This window comes from Bos indicus x Bos taurus, chromosome 11, assembly GCF_003369695.1.
Source record: "Bos indicus x Bos taurus breed Angus x Brahman F1 hybrid chromosome 11, Bos_hybrid_MaternalHap_v2.0, whole genome shotgun sequence".
Classification (NCBI taxonomy): domain Eukaryota; kingdom Metazoa; phylum Chordata; class Mammalia; order Artiodactyla; family Bovidae; genus Bos; species Bos indicus x Bos taurus.
In genome coordinates, this window is record NC_040086.1 from 66,277,123 (window position 1) to 66,294,928 (window position 17,806).

At 36.7% G+C, this 17,806-nt stretch overlaps 1 protein-coding gene across 1 annotated transcript in view; it reads right to left on the reverse strand.

Annotated features, from left to right (window-relative positions):
- Positions 1-17,806, reverse strand: part of PPP3R1 (protein phosphatase 3 regulatory subunit B, alpha) — a 63,893-nt gene that overhangs the window by 12,135 nt on the left and 33,952 nt on the right. The window contains exon 2 of the mRNA XM_027555662.1: positions 13,728-13,767. Within this exon, the coding sequence (XP_027411463.1) occupies positions 13,728-13,767 (40 nt within the window). The remainder of the gene's footprint in view (positions 1-13,727; positions 13,768-17,806) is intronic.

A 17,806-nucleotide genomic window follows, 5' to 3' on the forward strand; every position in this document is an offset into this window, starting at 1 on the left:
AAAGTTTTAAAGTCTTCTGTAAAATTCAGTCTACAAGAGTAATGACTCTATTTCCAATGTTATCCCAAATAAGAAATCAAAACCACCAGGGGGCGCAGAAGAGAACATTACAGATAAAAACCCTCATAAGCAGCTCCATGGACTATAAAGAAAGCTGAGCATTGAAGAATTGATGTTTTCGAACTGTTGTGTTGGAAAAGACTCTTCAGAGTCCCTTGGACTGCAAGGAGATTCAACCAGTCCATCCTAAAGGAAATCAGTCCTGAAAATTCATTGGAAGGACTGATGATGAAGCTGCAACTCCGATATTTTGGCTACCTGATGCAAGGTACTGACTTATTTGAAAAGACCCTGATGCTGAGAAAGATTGAAGGTGGGAAGAGAAGGGGACAACAGAGGATGAGATGGTTAGATGGCATCACTGACTCAATGGACATGAGTTTGAGTAAGCTCTGGGAGTTGGTGATGGACAGGGAAGCCTGGTGTGCTGCAGTCCACCGGGTCACAAAGAGTCGGATACAACTGAGCGACCGTAATGAACTGAACTGAAGCAGCTTCAAAATACACACCTAATTTTATAATGACCTTCTCTATAGACTAACAGTCTAATATTTATGTCCTGCACAGAACAGTTTGACAATGAAACAAAACAAAGAAAACTCCCTATTAATACTGAAAGAGAATCAAAAAGGTATATTATGAAATATGGACATTTGTACTGTGTCTTTTTCTTACAAGTGAAAAACTTTCAACCACTTTTAAAATATTTAGATTTTAGGGGGTATATCACAATTTTCTAAAGCAACATGAAATATGTGCTTTTGATGTTTCTAGATTAAATTATTACATACTTTCAAACCTGGGTTTCCTGCATTGCAGGCAGATTCTTTACCGACTGAGCTATGAGGGAAGCCAACTTTAAAATATTAATTATCAAATATACAAAAACAAGACATCAGCACCAACAAAAGGATTATCAAGTTGTAAATAAAATGCTAAAAAGAAATTTTAAACCAACTCTGGGAATCACTGCAGATGGTGATTCCAACCATGAAATTAAGACACTTACTCCTTGGAAGCAAAGTTATGACCAACCTAGATAGCATATTCAAAAGCAGTGACATTACTTTGCCAACAAAGGTCCGTCTAGTCAAGGCTATGGTTTTTCCAGTGGTCATGTAAGGATGTGAGATTTGCACTGTGAAGAATGCTGAGCACCGAAGAATTGATGCTTTTGAACTGTAGTGTTGGAGAAGACTCTTGAGAGTCCCTTGGACTGCAAGGAGATCCAACCAGTCCATCCTAAAGGAGACCAGTCCTGGGTGCTCATTGGAAGGAATGATGCTGAGGCTGAAACTCCAATACTCTGGCCACCTCATGTGAAGAGTTGACTCACCGGAAAAGACCCTGATGCTGGGAGGGATTGAGGGCAGGAGGAGAAGGGGACGACAGAGGATGAGATGGCTGGATGGCATCACCGACTCAATGGACGTGAGTCTGGGTGAACTCCGGGAGTTGGTGATGGACAGGGAGGCCTGGCATGCTGCAATTCATGGGGTCGCAAAGATTCGGACACGAATGAGCGACTGAACTGAACTGAACTGATACACCTATGGAAGTAGTGCTGCAATCGAGACAAAAAGCACATGTCTATCATTCCAAATGTTCCTTGGGTCCCTTTCAATCAATCACAAACACACCCCACTTAGCTCCCCACCACAACTCCAGGCAACCACTGATTTGCTTTCTGTAACTAAATTCTGTCTAGAATTTCATGTAAATGTAATCAGACGTATGTACTCTTCTTTTTCTCATTAAGTTTTTGACGTCTTCTTTTTCTCATCAAGTTTCTGACATTAATCAGGTTGGTTCATATGTCAGTAGTTTCTTCTTTTTTACGGCAGAGTAGGATATATATATTCCATTGTATGAATACTTCCCAATCAGTTTAAGTGTTCATCTTTAATAGACATTCCTATTATTTCCTATCTGAAACTATTAGGAATAAAGCTTCTAAGAATATACTTAATCTTTGTGTAAACAAATGTTTTCCTGGAATTGCTGCATCATAGGGTAAGCACATGTCTGACTTTTAGAAACTGTTAAGAACTTTTCCAAAGTGGGTGTGCCATTTGACACTCCCATCAGCACTACCTGAGAATTCCAAGGGCTCTCTCTACCTCCTTGCCAGATCATAGTATTTTGAGTCTTTTTAAGTTGAGCCATTCTGGTGGATGGCAGCAGTATGTGATTATAGTTTTAACCTGCGTTTCTCTGAGGATTAATCATCTTGAGGATCTTTTTTCATGTGATTGTTAGCAACTCATATATCTTCATTTGTTACATGACTTCAAATCCTTTATCTCTTTAAATGTGAAAGGGAAAATGTTAGTTGCTCAGTCATGTCTGACTCTGCAACCCCATGAGCCTCCCAGGCCTCCATCCATGGAATTCTCCAGGCAAGAATACTGGAGTGGGTAGCCATTCCCTTTTCCAGGGGATCTTCCCAACCCAGGGACTGAACCCGGGTCTCCTGCATCGCAGGAGGATTCTTCACTGTCTGGTTGTCTTTTAAAAGTTGTGTGATTCTCTTTTTAGACTGATGGTATAAGTCCTTTGTCAGGTAGAGGTATTTCAAGTATCTTCTTTTACTTTTTAAAAAGGCAGCTTTATATGCCGCTTGTAAACTGCCTTTAAAGAGTAAAAACTTTCAATTTTGATGAGACCCATTTTTTTCTTTAATGATTCACATTTCGCAGATCAACTAAAAATCTCTGCCTATAATAAGATTTTGGCTGATGTTTTCTTCTAGAAGTTCCATAGTTGTAGCTTTTATGGTTTAAATTTATGACCAAATGTTTTCTGTATATAAGTTAAGGGTAAACTTTCATTCCAGCTATTTGTTTAAAAGGCTCCCCTTACAATGGTATCTTCAATGTTTTTGTCAAAAACCAATTAACTATACAAATCAACAAATTGTACCTTAAATTCACAAAATGTTACATGGAAAATATCCAATTAAAAAATGTTTTAAAAAATCAAGTGAATAAAAACATACAGGGGTTTATACCCTCTAGATTTGCTTATCTATCTTATGTCAACACCATAGTTTTATGTTTCATAGTAAGTCTCTAAATCAGGGGACACTGTCCTCACACTTTCTTGTCCCTTTCCAAAACTGTGCTGGCTCTTCTAAGACCTGTGATTTTTCTATATAGAATTAATAATTATTTGGTAGTTTTTATTAAAACCCTGCTGAAAATTTGATTGAGATTGTCTTAACTCTACAGATCAATCTGAGTCAAACCAATACCTTGAGAGTATCAAAGTCTTCCAATCTAGGAATATGGTACCTCCTTCCATTTATTTAGGTCTTTGTAAGTTTCCTCTCAGTGATGTTTCATAGTTCAATGTACAGATCTTAACATCTAGTTGATTAAATTTACACTTGCATATCCCAATGTTTTTATTCTACTATAAATAGTATTCTTATCAATTTCGTTTTTTTCAATTGCTCACTGCTATTATATAGAAATTCCACTGGTTTTTGTATACTGTCCTTGTAGCCTACAATCTTGCTAAACTCACTTCTTATTTCTGGTAACAGGATTTACTACAAACACAACCATGTCATCCTAGAATAAAGACAATTTTACTCCTGCCTTTTCAATCTGAATACATTTTATTTCGGGTTTCCCTTGTGGCTCTGCTGGTAAAGAATCTGCCTGCAATGCATAAGACCGAGGCTTGATCCTTGGGTTGGGAAGATCCCCTGGAGAAAGGAAAGGCTAGCCACTACAGCATTCTGGCCTGGAGAATTCTATGCACTGTATAGCCCATAGGGTCATAAAGAGTCCAAAATGACTGAGCGACTTTCACTGACATATTTTATTTCTTCTTCTGGACTTAATGTACTGGCTAGAACTTCTAGTACAAGTTTGTCTACAATTAGAGTGAAAATCTGCTTTTTTCCCCCAATCTTACATGGAAAGCAAGCTGTAGGTTTTTTTTTGTAGGTGCCCTTTATCAGGTTGAGAAAATTCCTTTCTGTTCTTAATTTACCAAAAGTATTTACCATTAATGGGTACTGAACTCTTCAAACAAATACTCTGCTACACCTACTGAGATTTTTTTCCTCTTATTATGTCAATATAGTGAATCACATTGATTTTCTTTTTTTAAGTTAAAATCATACTCCTGGGATAAACTCCACTTGATCATGCTTTACTGTCCTTTTTACACATTTATGTGACTTAAAAATGTTTAAGGATTTTTGCATCTATGTTCATGGTGAATACAGGTCTATAGTTTTCTATAGCATCTTTGGTATTCAGTTCAGTTCAGTTCAGTTGCTCAGTGGTGTCCGACTCTTTGTGACCCCTTGAACCGCAGCACGCCAGGCCTCCCTGTCCATCACCAACTCCCAGAGTTTACCCAAACTCATGTCCATTGAGTCGGTGATGCCATCTAAGCATCTCAACTTCTGTCATCCTCTTCTTCTCTTGCCTTCAATCTTTCCCAACATCAGGGTCTTTTTTCAAATGAGGCAGCTCTTCGCATCAGGTGGCCAACGTACTGGAGTTTCAGCTTTAGCATCAGTCCTTCCAATGAACACCCAGGACTGATCTCCTTTAGGATGGACTGGTTGGATCCCCTTGCAGCCCAAGGGACTCTCAAGAGTCTTCTCCAACACCACAGTTCAAAGCCATCAATTCTTTGGCGCTCAGCTTTCTTTATAGTTCAACTCTCACATCCATACATGACCAATGGAAAAACCATATCCTTGAACAGACAGACCTTTGTTGGCAAAGTAATGTCTCTGGCTTTTGAATATGCTATCTAGGTTGGTCATAACTTTCCTTCCAAGGAGTAAAGCATCTTTTAATTTCATGGCTACAATCACCATCTGAAGTGATTCTGGAGCCCCCAAAAATAAAGTCAGTCACTGTTTCCACTGTTTTCCCATCTATCTGCCATGAAGTGATGGGACTGGATGCCATGATCTTAGTTTTCTGAATGTTGAACTTTAAGCCAACTTTTTCACTCTCCACTTTCACTTTCATCAAGAGGCTCTTCAGTTTTTCACTTGCTGCCATAAGGGTGGTGTCATCTGCCTATCTGAGGTTACTGATATTTCTCCTGGCAATCTTGATTCCAGCTTGTGCTTCATCTTTGGTATTGCTATTGGTGTAATGCTAGCTTCTATTTTCTGAAGGATTCTAGATTATGACTTTCGCTCCCCCCTTCCCCGCCCATTAAATGTTTGCTAGAATTTACCAGTAAAGCCATCTTGGCCCTGGAGATTTCCTTGTGAGAAAAAATTCAATTTCATTAATAGATATAATGCTATTAAGATTTTCTATTCCCTTTTGGGTCAGTTTTAGGAACAGGTATATCTTCAAGATATCACAGATTTGGTTCTAGACTATTGCAAAAAGAGCAAGTCACATGATTTTTTGGTTTTGCAATGCATATATAAAAGTTATCAATATGTTTACTCTATTCTGTATTCTATTAAGTATGCAATAGCATTATGTAAAAAAAAAACCTACAAATAGTTTATTGCTAAGAAGTGCTATTATCTGAGCCTTTGGCAGGTCATAACAGAAACATCAAAGATCACTGATCACAATCCCCATAACAAATATAACAATAACAATGAAAACGTATACAATATTGCAAGCATGCTAAAGTGAAATACAGTAAAAAGAGGTCTGCCTGTATTTGTTTTTCAAGGAATTTGTCTTTTTCATCCAAGGTGTAGAACTTACTGGAATAAGACTGTTTATAAAGTTGCCTTGTTATTCTCTTAACATGTATAGGGACTGTAAGTGACTTCGGCCTTTTCATTACTAATACTGGAAACTGTTTCCTTTCTTTCTTCTAGAACGCTCCTTCAAAATGTGAACACTATGTAACACTAACTTCTACTTTACATAACGACACAGTCAAAAATGATCCACCACATCAAAATTCACAAGGCAAATGAATACTATCCAAAGATGTCACAAAAGAAGCTACACACTTAATCCAAAAAAACATTCTTAGAATTTTCAGAGCTTACTGAGTTTCAGAAGAAAATCTGTCATAGAAAAGCCATGTAATGCAAAAAGCTGGAAGAAACCTTGGAAATGAAAAACTCCAGATGAGAAAAAAAGACCCAGAGAGTTAAGCAAAACTGCTTAATCTGAAAAGCTTGATGGTAAAAGCTGGATAAAGGGATTTCTTGAAATACTTTATAATTTCTTTTCCTTGTTAGTTCCACCAGAAGAGTTAACACGGAATATTGGGCTAAGAGATACTAAATATTGCTGTTCCTCAACTCAACCTGTCAAACTCTTGGGCCAAGTGTGGAGAAAAGGGAATAATGACAGTATTTCCACACTGCAGGTAGATAAAAACCAAAAAACATATTTCTAAGATGTTCTCCAACTGGTTTTCCTGCTGAAGGTGTTTGTATTGCTATTGTTTTTCCTCCTTTTGTTTATTTACACTGTGGTTCAAATAAAAATATGCAATAAGTTAATGAAAAAGCATATATTATAAGGTCAGATAACACATCTTCAAGTTTTCTAAGTTATCAATAACTTGGCTTATAAGTCATACTCTTAGGAGGGAGGTTCAAGAGGGAAGAAGACATACATATACCTATGGCTGTTTCATGTTGATGTATGGCAGAAACCAACACAAACACTATAAGGTAATTATCCTCCAATTAAAAATAATTAATTTTTTAAAAGTCATATTCTTTTTTCTTTTAACCTAAGTATACTGTGTATGTCAGTAACATACCTTATTCAAAAGATGTGGCTCTCAATGATTTCCATTGTTTTGTAAATCAAATCCAACCCTAATTCATTACACCACATTCTCCAAGCTTTCCTTTTATCTATTTCTATGATATGTTGTGCTTGAATATGCTAGCTGTCCTTTTCTTTAGCACTGTATCACTCCCCACCACCAACTCCCGCCAAAATACAGTATTTTCACAAAATCAAGCATATTCAAAAGTCTTCTTTTACTTTCAGGACCAATCAGTCAAAAGACTTATTTGTGGCTGCTCCAGAGCTCAATCTGGTTTATTACCAAAAATGTAATACTGCATACTGCAACCACAGTCTCTGCTTTTTTTTTTTCTTATTGACTTGCTTTTTATGTTAACACTAAGAAATTCCAGCATACAATTTATGTAATGGCTTCTACTTTTTTCTTGATGATGTCTTCCACAGACAGTTCTGGCTTCTTGCTCTAATTTGAACCACCTGCTTTCCAGGCCCCCTGGCAGAGCTGTTATCCTGGGATTTTCACTGGTGTCTTAGAGATTTAGTTTCTTGGATCTTGTTTCTTCCTTTTTTCTCTAACTTCTATTTCACTTTTCTGGGTGCATATTTAAGAACTCATGAAAGGTAAATTTTGCCAAGTCCTTAAATTTCTGGAAATGTCTTTAATTTGATCTCTCACCTGAGTAATCATTTGATTGATATCAAATTCTGGATTTAGGAACTCAGAACTTTGAATTAACTGCCCTATTGTTTTCTAATACCTATTGCTGCTGCTAAGAATTCCAATGCCAGCAGACTCTCATTTTTTTGAGGCCAAACTTTTCCCTGTCGAGCAGCTTCTAGGGTTTCTTTTTTGCTTTTGGACTTCTAAAATTACAAAAGAGGTTAACACCAAATATAGACCTCTTTTAATCTAAACTTCCCAACTATGAGAATGCTTTTCCAATCAGAAGATATGATTTTCCAGATGAAGAAAATTTTCTCCTACTAATGCACTGGTTATTTTTGCTTCTGTTTTATCTACTACATCTTTTGAGATGTCTTTTAGGCAGATGCTATTACATTCTGTATTGTTCCCCAAGTTCCTTGCATATTTTTCCATATCTTTTGCTCTAATATTCTGAGAAAGATCCAAGAATTTACAGTTTTGCTAAATGCCTAGATAGGTTTTCTCACCAGCTGATGCAACTGTCTTCTACATACCAGCTACAAAATGATTCAAATTTGTGGTAGACTCTCAAATTACTACATGCCATCGACTTTCCCTGCAAAAACTAAAAATGTGCAAGTGCTACCACGATGCCAAAATCTGACAGTACAGATAAAGAAGACAGAGGTAGCACTTCATTCTTCTTAAGACTATTCACATAAAAATCCGAAATATTTAGAATATAGCAGATCATCCAGGGATTTTCTTTTTTTTTAAGGTACTGTAACTACAAAACAAGGTAGCAAATTCAAGCCTAGGTGTTCAAAATTCGTGCACTATACTTTATTACTCAGCAATAAAACTTTACTGAAAGAAAGAGAATGTAAGCAATTCTCAGTGGACTAAGTGAAATATAGTAGAATTCAGGATCGCTAAGCAACTGATAATCATGGTTGATGGAGTCTTGATGAATGATTTGGGAGTAAACCGGATATTACTCTTTAGAATACACAACACTAAATAAAATAAGAAAAAAAAAATAAAATAAAAATAAAAAAAAACAAAAAAAATAAAAAGAAAAAGAAAAAAAAGAAGATATAGAATACACAACACTGAAAAATTATAGTGAGTTAGACTAGTCCATATAAGAAAGGAAACATAAAGGAATGCAGAAGTGAAAGAGGAAATCAAATTAACTTTAGATTAACTTTTTCTGTGAAAAAGTTTTGTTTTCAAAACAAAAAAACATCCAAGTCTAAGTAAAGAATATGAACATGTAAACCTCCCTGAGACAATCTGACTGTGAGCAGAAATATTCAAACCAGAAACAAAACCACTTAAATATGAGACTGTTGACTTAAAACGAGAGCAGTGTCCTAGTGGCTAAAGGTGTCTTCAAGGTTTCTACAGATAGTTCATTATGCAAAGGGAAATGTTCCTTCAGAGCCTGCCAAGCTCCTCTTGGGTCACCGTCTAACAAAAGAAAACTGAGAAATCTCTTCAGATAAAAGACTTTTTTAGTCTTTCAACTGCATTCAATCTACAAAACAGGCCTTACATTTACCAATTTTATTAAAATTATTCAGAGTTATACTCGTTTTATCAACAGTAAAAAAAATTAGTTGAATCTGACTTTCCACTCACTTCCACCTGTGCTCCAATCTAGCCCTCTGCTAAACTATCTAATCTAGTATCTTGTACTCAGCCATTTTTCCAAGTTATCATGCCAAGTTACAACCACAGTCTTTGACCAAATCACCCCAATAGAGTATACATTTCCTTCTCCAGACAGGTTAGCCAACAGAAAGAACAAAGTCACAATGGCCAAGAATAATTTAATTCAACAAAAATCAAATACTGAATTAAGAGACATTAAGAGACACACAAAATCAGAATACCTAAATATATCTTAGATAAGTCCGATTTTTCCATAAAATCATTCATGTAGACAAACAACATTAATCTGATAAGAGTTACTATAAGAGAGGCTGTACAGTATTGATTAAAGATACAACTCTGGAACATGACTGCTTGATATAAATCACAGCTTTGTTACTTTACCTGCTGCTGCGTGATCTTAGGTCAATTACTGATGTCTCTGTTTTTTCATCTATACAATGAGAAAAGTAACAACACTTCTTTCATGAGACTATTGTGAAGGTTACAAAATAAATCTATGTGATGTGCTTAGATCAGTGCCTGGTATGTGTTAAATGCCATGTAAATATTCGTCATTATTTATGAAAACAAATGGAGTGACTGGTAACTACTGGGTTTTTCGAAAGATACAGTCTTTAAAATTATCCAACTAGCTGTCTATACAACCCAGCACTGAGCTCCTACTAGCTTATTCAGTCAACAGATACTTATTCAGCATCTGCTCTTTGCCAGGCATCACACTTCCGTTTCTATTGTTAACACCTCAATTCTTTCAGTGGTGAAAATGAGCTTAACCACCTCTTATTATTATTAAAGCTAGTTGTGTTGCAGGCCATACTCATCTATACTTAAATAATAATTTCTCCTTGATATTACTCAGTTATTTTCCACTTTTTTTCACTTATTAAAAAAATACATATAAAGGGAACTTTAGACAAATATAAAGATTGAGAGACTCATAATGAATCCCACATACCCATCACCCAGTTTCAATCATTAACACATTAAAAATCTTACTTATAATCCACTTCAAGTATTTTAGAGCAAATCCCAGACACAGTAGTACCATGTCCATGTCTGTTCAGTATTTACCATCTATCTCTGAAATATTCTTCTAACTAAAACAGTAATTATTACTAATTACTTCCCTGACAGTAAATAATCAGTGTTCAAATTTCCCCCAAATACCACAAATGATTTTACAGGTTTTTTTAACTCCATCGGATTTAGCAATGGGGCACTGTGTCAATAAAATGAAGCTGACCTTAACAGTAACAGTTTCAATAAAAGTAGGAGATGAAAGCCAGATCTGAGCAGGCAAAGGAATTAACAGAAATAAGGAAATGGATATCACTGTATATACTCTTGCAAAGCTCAAATATGACAGAGAAGGGAGAAAAACTGGGAGATACATGCAGGAACAGGATCAAAGGGGAGCTAACTATGTAAACTGATGAAAAATGAAGCTGCAGACATAGGTAAAAATGGAAAGAAAACTAAAAAAATAAGGCCCGAGAGGTGAGGGGAATGAGACCAAAAGCACAAGTGCAGAGGCTGGCCTTGAATGAGGGAGATAACCCAAACTTTGACACTGAAAGCCAAGAGCTACTAAGTCTGACTAAGAGAATGGCAAAGTTTCTGTGTGTGGCAGGCAGCGGGTGATGGAGTGAGGAGGTAATGAGGTTAACACTTCGAAATGGCCTCAAGTTTTCTTAAGCATTTCTTAACGCATTAGCATTAAGTCACTGATTAAAAGTAGGGTGCTAGAAAGAATAATGCATGGGGTTAGATAAAATGTCAAAGATCTGGACGGAATTTACAGACTGAAAGAGGCAAATGACCAGACAGATATAAGAATTAATCAGCATTCAAATCTTATGCATATTTCAAAAAACAATTTCAAACATTACCCTTTCCATGAAGCTTTTCTTAATTTTCTTAATCAATGGTAATTTCCCCTCTTGGAGCCTTTGCTTTTATTGCTCATAATGGTTTATTTCCACTGGGGGAAAAAATGCATTTCTCTTTCTCCTAGTTGCTAGACTGTAAGCACTCTGTGGGTACTTATCTTGTGTCACACACAAGATTATAAACAGTACTTTACAGTATATAATTTAGAATCTTACTACCTTTTGCAGTACAATTTAAATACTAAAAGAGCAAAAGAGACAGTAACTACTGATGACGTGAGAGGACTACAGAAGGTCTCCCAGAGAACACAGACCTGAGCTAGGTCTTAAAAGGAAAAAAAAGGCACAAGCTGAACAGGGAAGAGTGTAAAGTCAAGTGTCTCAAGGATTGGTGTTAACACTATACATGGTAAGAGCTGTTTACAAATAACACTAAGCTCTCTCATTAATAAAGTTTTGAAAATGAGCAAAAAAAGACTTACTACAGTGTGTGGGTGGGGGAAAAGTTGTGGTTTTAATGTGGATAAATTCAAATTCATCCAAATCATGTATAAAATATATTATATTCTAGTGAACCAACTAGGAAGTTCGAGGAAGACTACATTTTTACTGGATGACAGAAGAATTCAGACAGACTCATCTAGTTGAACAATCACTGACAAGTACAGATCTTTAGTGACAAGGTTCAAGCCTCCTCAGAGCACAGATGAAGTCAGAAGAAAGAAGACTTAGTTCTGAGGATAAAACTGAAAGGAACAACTTTAACAGTGTATGAAATCTATTTCAAATACTATTTTAAAAAAAACTTGGCTTTCAACATCTTGGATACACTGAAGGGAACACCATCTTGCGTTTTGCCCTGGTACGTTTTTCTCCGCAATCAGGTAAATGACCCTCAGTCCCAGATTTACAGAGAGAGCAGAAGGTTAGAACCCGGGATGTCCTGTCCCCTTAGGACAACCTCTGCTCCCTGATCAAGAAACAAAAACTAACCTCCCTCATACCTTTCAGAGTCGTACTCCCCACAGCCACCCCCAACTCTATTTGCAGCCTGAATCCTAATTAATTACAGGCTTCTATAACCCATTCTTAGCCCACTAGCAACAGGAGGAATGACTACACCATAGGCTCAAGCTGAACAGGAAGTAGCAAGGTACAATTTTGAGCAGATTTCTAAAGAAACTATATAACTGACATATTAACTATGGCATGGACAAGAATTATAGATCGAGGTAACACTTGGAGCACTAGTCTGTTAAGTTACTCTACCTTGACCACATTTCACAGGTCAGACAAAAATAGCCATAGACAATACGTGAACGAATGGGCATGGCAGTGTTCCAATAAAACTTTATCAACAGAACTGTTGGTAAGTGTAGTTTACCAACCTCCGGTCTAGACAGTCATGATTAGTTGTGGTTTTGGTCTATTCTAACAATACACTGGATACAACATTTTACCTTCATGTTTAAGAGAGAAATATACAGCTATGTATGATCAAAGTTATGTAAGAACTTCATAAGGGAAAGCTGGGGAGCAAACAGTGAAATAAAATGTAAATAGCAGTAGAGATGGCCAAATTATGGGTAATTGGTCAGAGTGTCACCACAAAAAATTTTTTTTAATTGTAGAAGTTACAAAATAGAAAATAAAATGGAGTACAATGTATTAATAAACAAGTAATTTAAGCTTATGGTAACTGCTATAAAGAAAATAAACAGGGTACTATCCTTGTTAGAGAGACTGAAGAGAGTAGAAAAAGAGAAAATATCTCCAAAGAGGGGACATTTATGCTGAGATCTGAAAGACAATGAAGTCAGTCAAGAAAAGAGGTGATGTAAGAGCATTTAACCAGAAAGCAAAAGAAAGCAAAGGTGCTGATGATAAGGAAAAGTGAAAAGAAGTGTCAGTCGCTCAGTCGTGTCCAAGTCTTTGCAACCCCATGGACTGACAACTGTTCTGAGAAAAGAAAGGAGACTGAAGAAATGATGAACAATGGAAAAATAGTTTTAATAAGACAAACCTCATTGCAAAGTAAGTTGTCTCCAAACAAGGCATGACCAACTTCATCACACAGGGATGGCAGAAAAGGCAAGGAAGGTTCAGAAGAGTTTGGGAATTCTGGAACCTCAGGATTGTATCTAAATTTACCAAGGGTCCCCCATTCCAATTCCCATGATCTCCCTTCTTCCCTAATCATCGTACTTCCACGCAAGAGACCTTGTGATTTTTATTTAAGCTCCCTGGTCCTCTGATCCTTGAATCAAGAATTTGTAAGACCACCATGTTCTTTATATTCTCCAGTATAGTCAGAAATAACCAGCCCACTCACACTTCTCCTCATTCTCCCCAGAAAGGTCTTATGCAATAGCTGCTTTGTCTACCAGAGTTGTGCCTCCAATAAGCATTGATTTTACATAGCCACAGGCTAAATTGTTTACTTGAAGCTTTTTTAATCTGAAAACTTCTATTGGGTTAAGCCACTGAAATTTGAGGGTCAATTTGTAATTACAACACAGTGCAGACACTAATAGTAAAGAGATCTATAAAAAAAATATCTTTCACTATTCTGGTAACCCAGAAAGACTCTAAGTCAAATTCATTAACCATTTAAAATGGCTAAGAACCAACTTTGCCATACAAATACACAGAGGTTTACGATTTATATACGTACATATACAAAGATGTGAAAATAAAAGAAATTCTTGATAAGAATATTTCACTTACAGTGTGAGCACATTTCCAAAGGATAACTTGCCTCATTTCCCTGGAGAAAAGAAATAATAATAGTTAGTCACAAAATTGGCACAAATGTATTTAGAAGATTGAACTTGAGTATTTTGAGTCATGAAACATTGAGCAATAGCCATAAACAAATGTGGCTAGACTATAAATATTTTTTTTATTTTAAAAAATTATACAATATGATGAAAGGGCTCTTGCATCAAACAGGCCTGAGCTGTAGCTCTGTCACTTAAGACATAAAAACATTTGATTAAAATTTATTTTACATATTTTTAACACCCTAAACATACTGTATATCAAATTTTTACAGACTGTCAATGCTCTAACTTGTCTTGCTGGATGAACTCATTTTTGAGTAGAGTTCAGAATAAAGCTTCTTCTGCCATCTCTCTTTAACTGAAGAGTTTACTGAGACTTCAAAGTTGCTAAGAAAAATCTGTTACCTTTTATACCTGCATTGAAACTGAATTTTCTATATGCTATGCAACTAAAATAGGAAAAATAATAGGAAGGTAGGTCCAGTGTAAGACAGCCAGCCACTTGAGCTCCAGTTTTTTTTTTTTCAGGAGAAGTCTTATCTCATGGATAAACTCTAAGTTAATACAATTTACCTGGATTCCTAACTTAAAATTTTATTTAAGGAAAAAAGTGCTGAAGAAAAACTACAGACCTGATCCAAGGCCTACATTTAACAATTCTTGATGACTTGGTACACAGAGGTCAAGTAAGTTGGTGAAAATCAGGCCATTTGATTAATAATAGAACCAGGTACGTGTGTGCACGAGTGCTAAGTTGCTTCAGTCATGTCCAACTCTTTGTGACCCTGTGGACTGTAGCCCTCCTGGGTCCTCTTGTCCATGGGATTCCCCAGGCAAGAACACTGGAGTGGGTTGCCATTTGCTACTCCAGGGGATCTTCCTGACCCAGGTATCGAACCCACATCTCTTATGCCCCCTGCACTGGCAGGGTTCTTTATCACTAGCGCCACATTCAGAGTAGCTCTGAATCTAAAATGGTAAAAATTCCAAGTGTAACAGGCTCACATGAAGTAAAAATGATTAAGAAAATTTTTGAAAAAGTCAACAGAACTTTAACACAAATTGAATTTTTAAAGTTCAGCAATAAAACTAAGTATACCTTGCATCCTATATTCCAGCTATCTAATTGTGACCCTGTCTAGCAGGCAGTGTACAACAGGATTAACACTTAAATATTTGAATATACCAAAGTATTCCAAGAAGTTACTGAATACAGTCTGAAATGAGAAATATCATTTTAATCTTGCAAACTAGCTTTTAAACTCTTCAAAGTATTCTGAGTAAACGTAAGGTCTGAAAGTATTCTGAGTAAACATAAGGTCTAAGCAAAGTTTATCAGTAAATTAGCATCTGTAATTCTTATCTTGCCAACAATCTTTTCCTTGAAAATTATAGAAGCTTATTTAACTGGTTAGTCTAATTTTAGGTCAATTTAAACATCAAATATATATTAAAACAGAGACAGAAGTAGCAAACATTGATTAAAAAAATGACATTATTAATGAGCAGAGAGAAGAGTTCTATTTATTTTGCATTTTATTCAATTAACCTTAAGATTCTTACCATGATTCTTATCTCTTACTGTCTCACATATTTAAAAATTCCACTCTACCTTACAATTAAGTATGTTTCTTATGAGGCTCTCAAAAAAGTATGCTGCTGCTGCTAAGTCGCTTCAGTCATGTCTGACTCTGTGCGACCCCATAGACGGCAGCCCACGAGGCTCCACCGTCCCTGGGATTCTCCAGGCAAGAACACTGGAGTGGGTTGCCATTTCCTTCTCCAATGCATGAAAGTGAAAAGTCAAAGTGAAGTCGCTCAATCGTGTCCGACTCTTAGCGACCCCATGGACTACAGCCCACCAGGCCCTCCATCCATGGGATTTTCCAGGCAAGAGTACTGGAGTGGGATGCCAAAAAAGTATAGTGATCCTTACACTGTCACTGTGAGGTGTTTTTAAAATGATGTAACTTTTTTAAATGTTGTTTAAATGTTAAAATGTAATTGGTTCATAAGTGAAGGCAAAAGGGTTATGTAGTAGTCTCAGGGAGGACTTAGAAACCAGGTCCTTGTTTCTCCAGCCCACTGACCTTCACAGTGTTATCACTTCTTTATAAATGGTACCATCCATCCTCTCTGCCTGTATCACTTCCTTCTAAGCAATCACAAGACCCAAGGATCAATCTGGCTGGGTTTCTCAGGGCTTTTCCATCAACAATGAATGCTTCACCTCTCTCCTAAACTTACTTCAACCTTAACCTGTCTAATTTCATACCCAGAAAGGTATCTTCCAAATATTTTTTTAAGATTTTATTTTTTAACTTTACAATATTGTATTGGTTTTGCCATATATCAAAATGAATCCGCCACAGGTATACATGTGTTCCCCATCCTGAACCCTCCTCCCTCCTCCCTCCTCATACCATCCCTCTAGGTCGTCCCAGTGCACCAGCTCCAAGCATCCGGTATCGTGCATCGAACCTGGACTGGCGACTTGTTTCATATATGATATTATACATGTTTCAATGCCATTCTCCCAAATCATCCCACCCTCCCTAAATATTTAATACTAAGGTAAAATGTCTTTCCAAGATACCCAAAAATTAAGAAAAATATACATTTTCCTCATTTTTAAATGTCTTTCAAATGTAACTTTCACTATTTAACACAAACATAACAATGTACTATAGAGTATATAACGTGTAGAAATAAGACGTGTAACCAAGAAAAATGTAAAAAATTAATATATTTGTCAAGATCTTATACTACAAGGGAAACATTACATTATTTGAAGGTAGAGCATGATGAAGATGCATATTGTAAACCCTAGAGCAATACTTTATAATAAAAAAAATAAAATGGAATCATAAAAACAATCCAAAAAAAGGTAGATAAACAGGAAGCAAGGATCAAAAATCAAATGAGAAAAAAACAGTAACTAGCAATTTAGATTTAAATTCAAGCATTCTGAGAATTATATTATGTTTGATATAAATGGCCTAATAACTCCAATTAAAAGAATATACAACTATATACAAGAAGCCTACTTTTCAGATAGGTTGAAAGAAAGAGATATACCATAAAAGCAATAAGCAAAAGAAAGATACAGTGGCTAGCAATAATGGACAATGTAGAGCTCAGAACAAGAAATATAACCAGTGATAAAGAGAATTATTTCATAACCTTAAAAAAGTCAATTCATTTAGAAAGATGTAACAATCTTAAATATACTGTGATATGTAATGAGAAATATCCTTGGTCCTCATTCATTTCTAGCATAAGAACTCCTTAGAATGTTTTAAGTGAGGAGAGCTATCGAGATTTCTTTTGCTCTATTAATGACATGACTATGGGAAAGGACCAAGGACAGGGGCTGGTGGCCAGGGGAACCAATCATGTGATTAGAGACTGGACCTTTCAGCCCCACCCTCCAGCCTCTGGGGAACAGAAATGGGCTGGGGGTTAAACCACTCACCAGGGACTTCCCTGGTGGTGCAGTGGGTAAGAATCTGCCTGCCAACACAGGGGACATGGGTTCGATCCCTGGTCTGGGAAGATTCCATATGCCGCAGGGCAACTGAGCCCATGCACCACAACTACTGAAGCCCGCACATCCTAAAGCCCATGCTCTGAAATAAGAGAAACCACCCTGATGGGAAGCTGGCACACCACAGCAAAGAGTAGCCCCTGCTCGCCCTAACTAGAGAAAACTCGCACAAAGCAGTGAAGACCCAGCACAGCCAGAATTACCGATTAAAAAAAAAACCCACTCACCAACGGCTGATGATTTAATCTGGGCTGGAGACTGAACTCAACCACCACTGGTGAGTGGTTTAACAATCATGCCAAATAATGCTTCTATATAAGGCTTCTATATAATGAAGCTTCCAGAAAAAATAACAAAAATAGGGGCCGGAGACCCCTTCTGGGTTTGGAAGCACCTGGAACAGCATGGAAGCTCCACACGCCTTCCCATGTACCTCTTCCATCTGGCTGTTCCTGAGTTACACCCTTCTATAATTA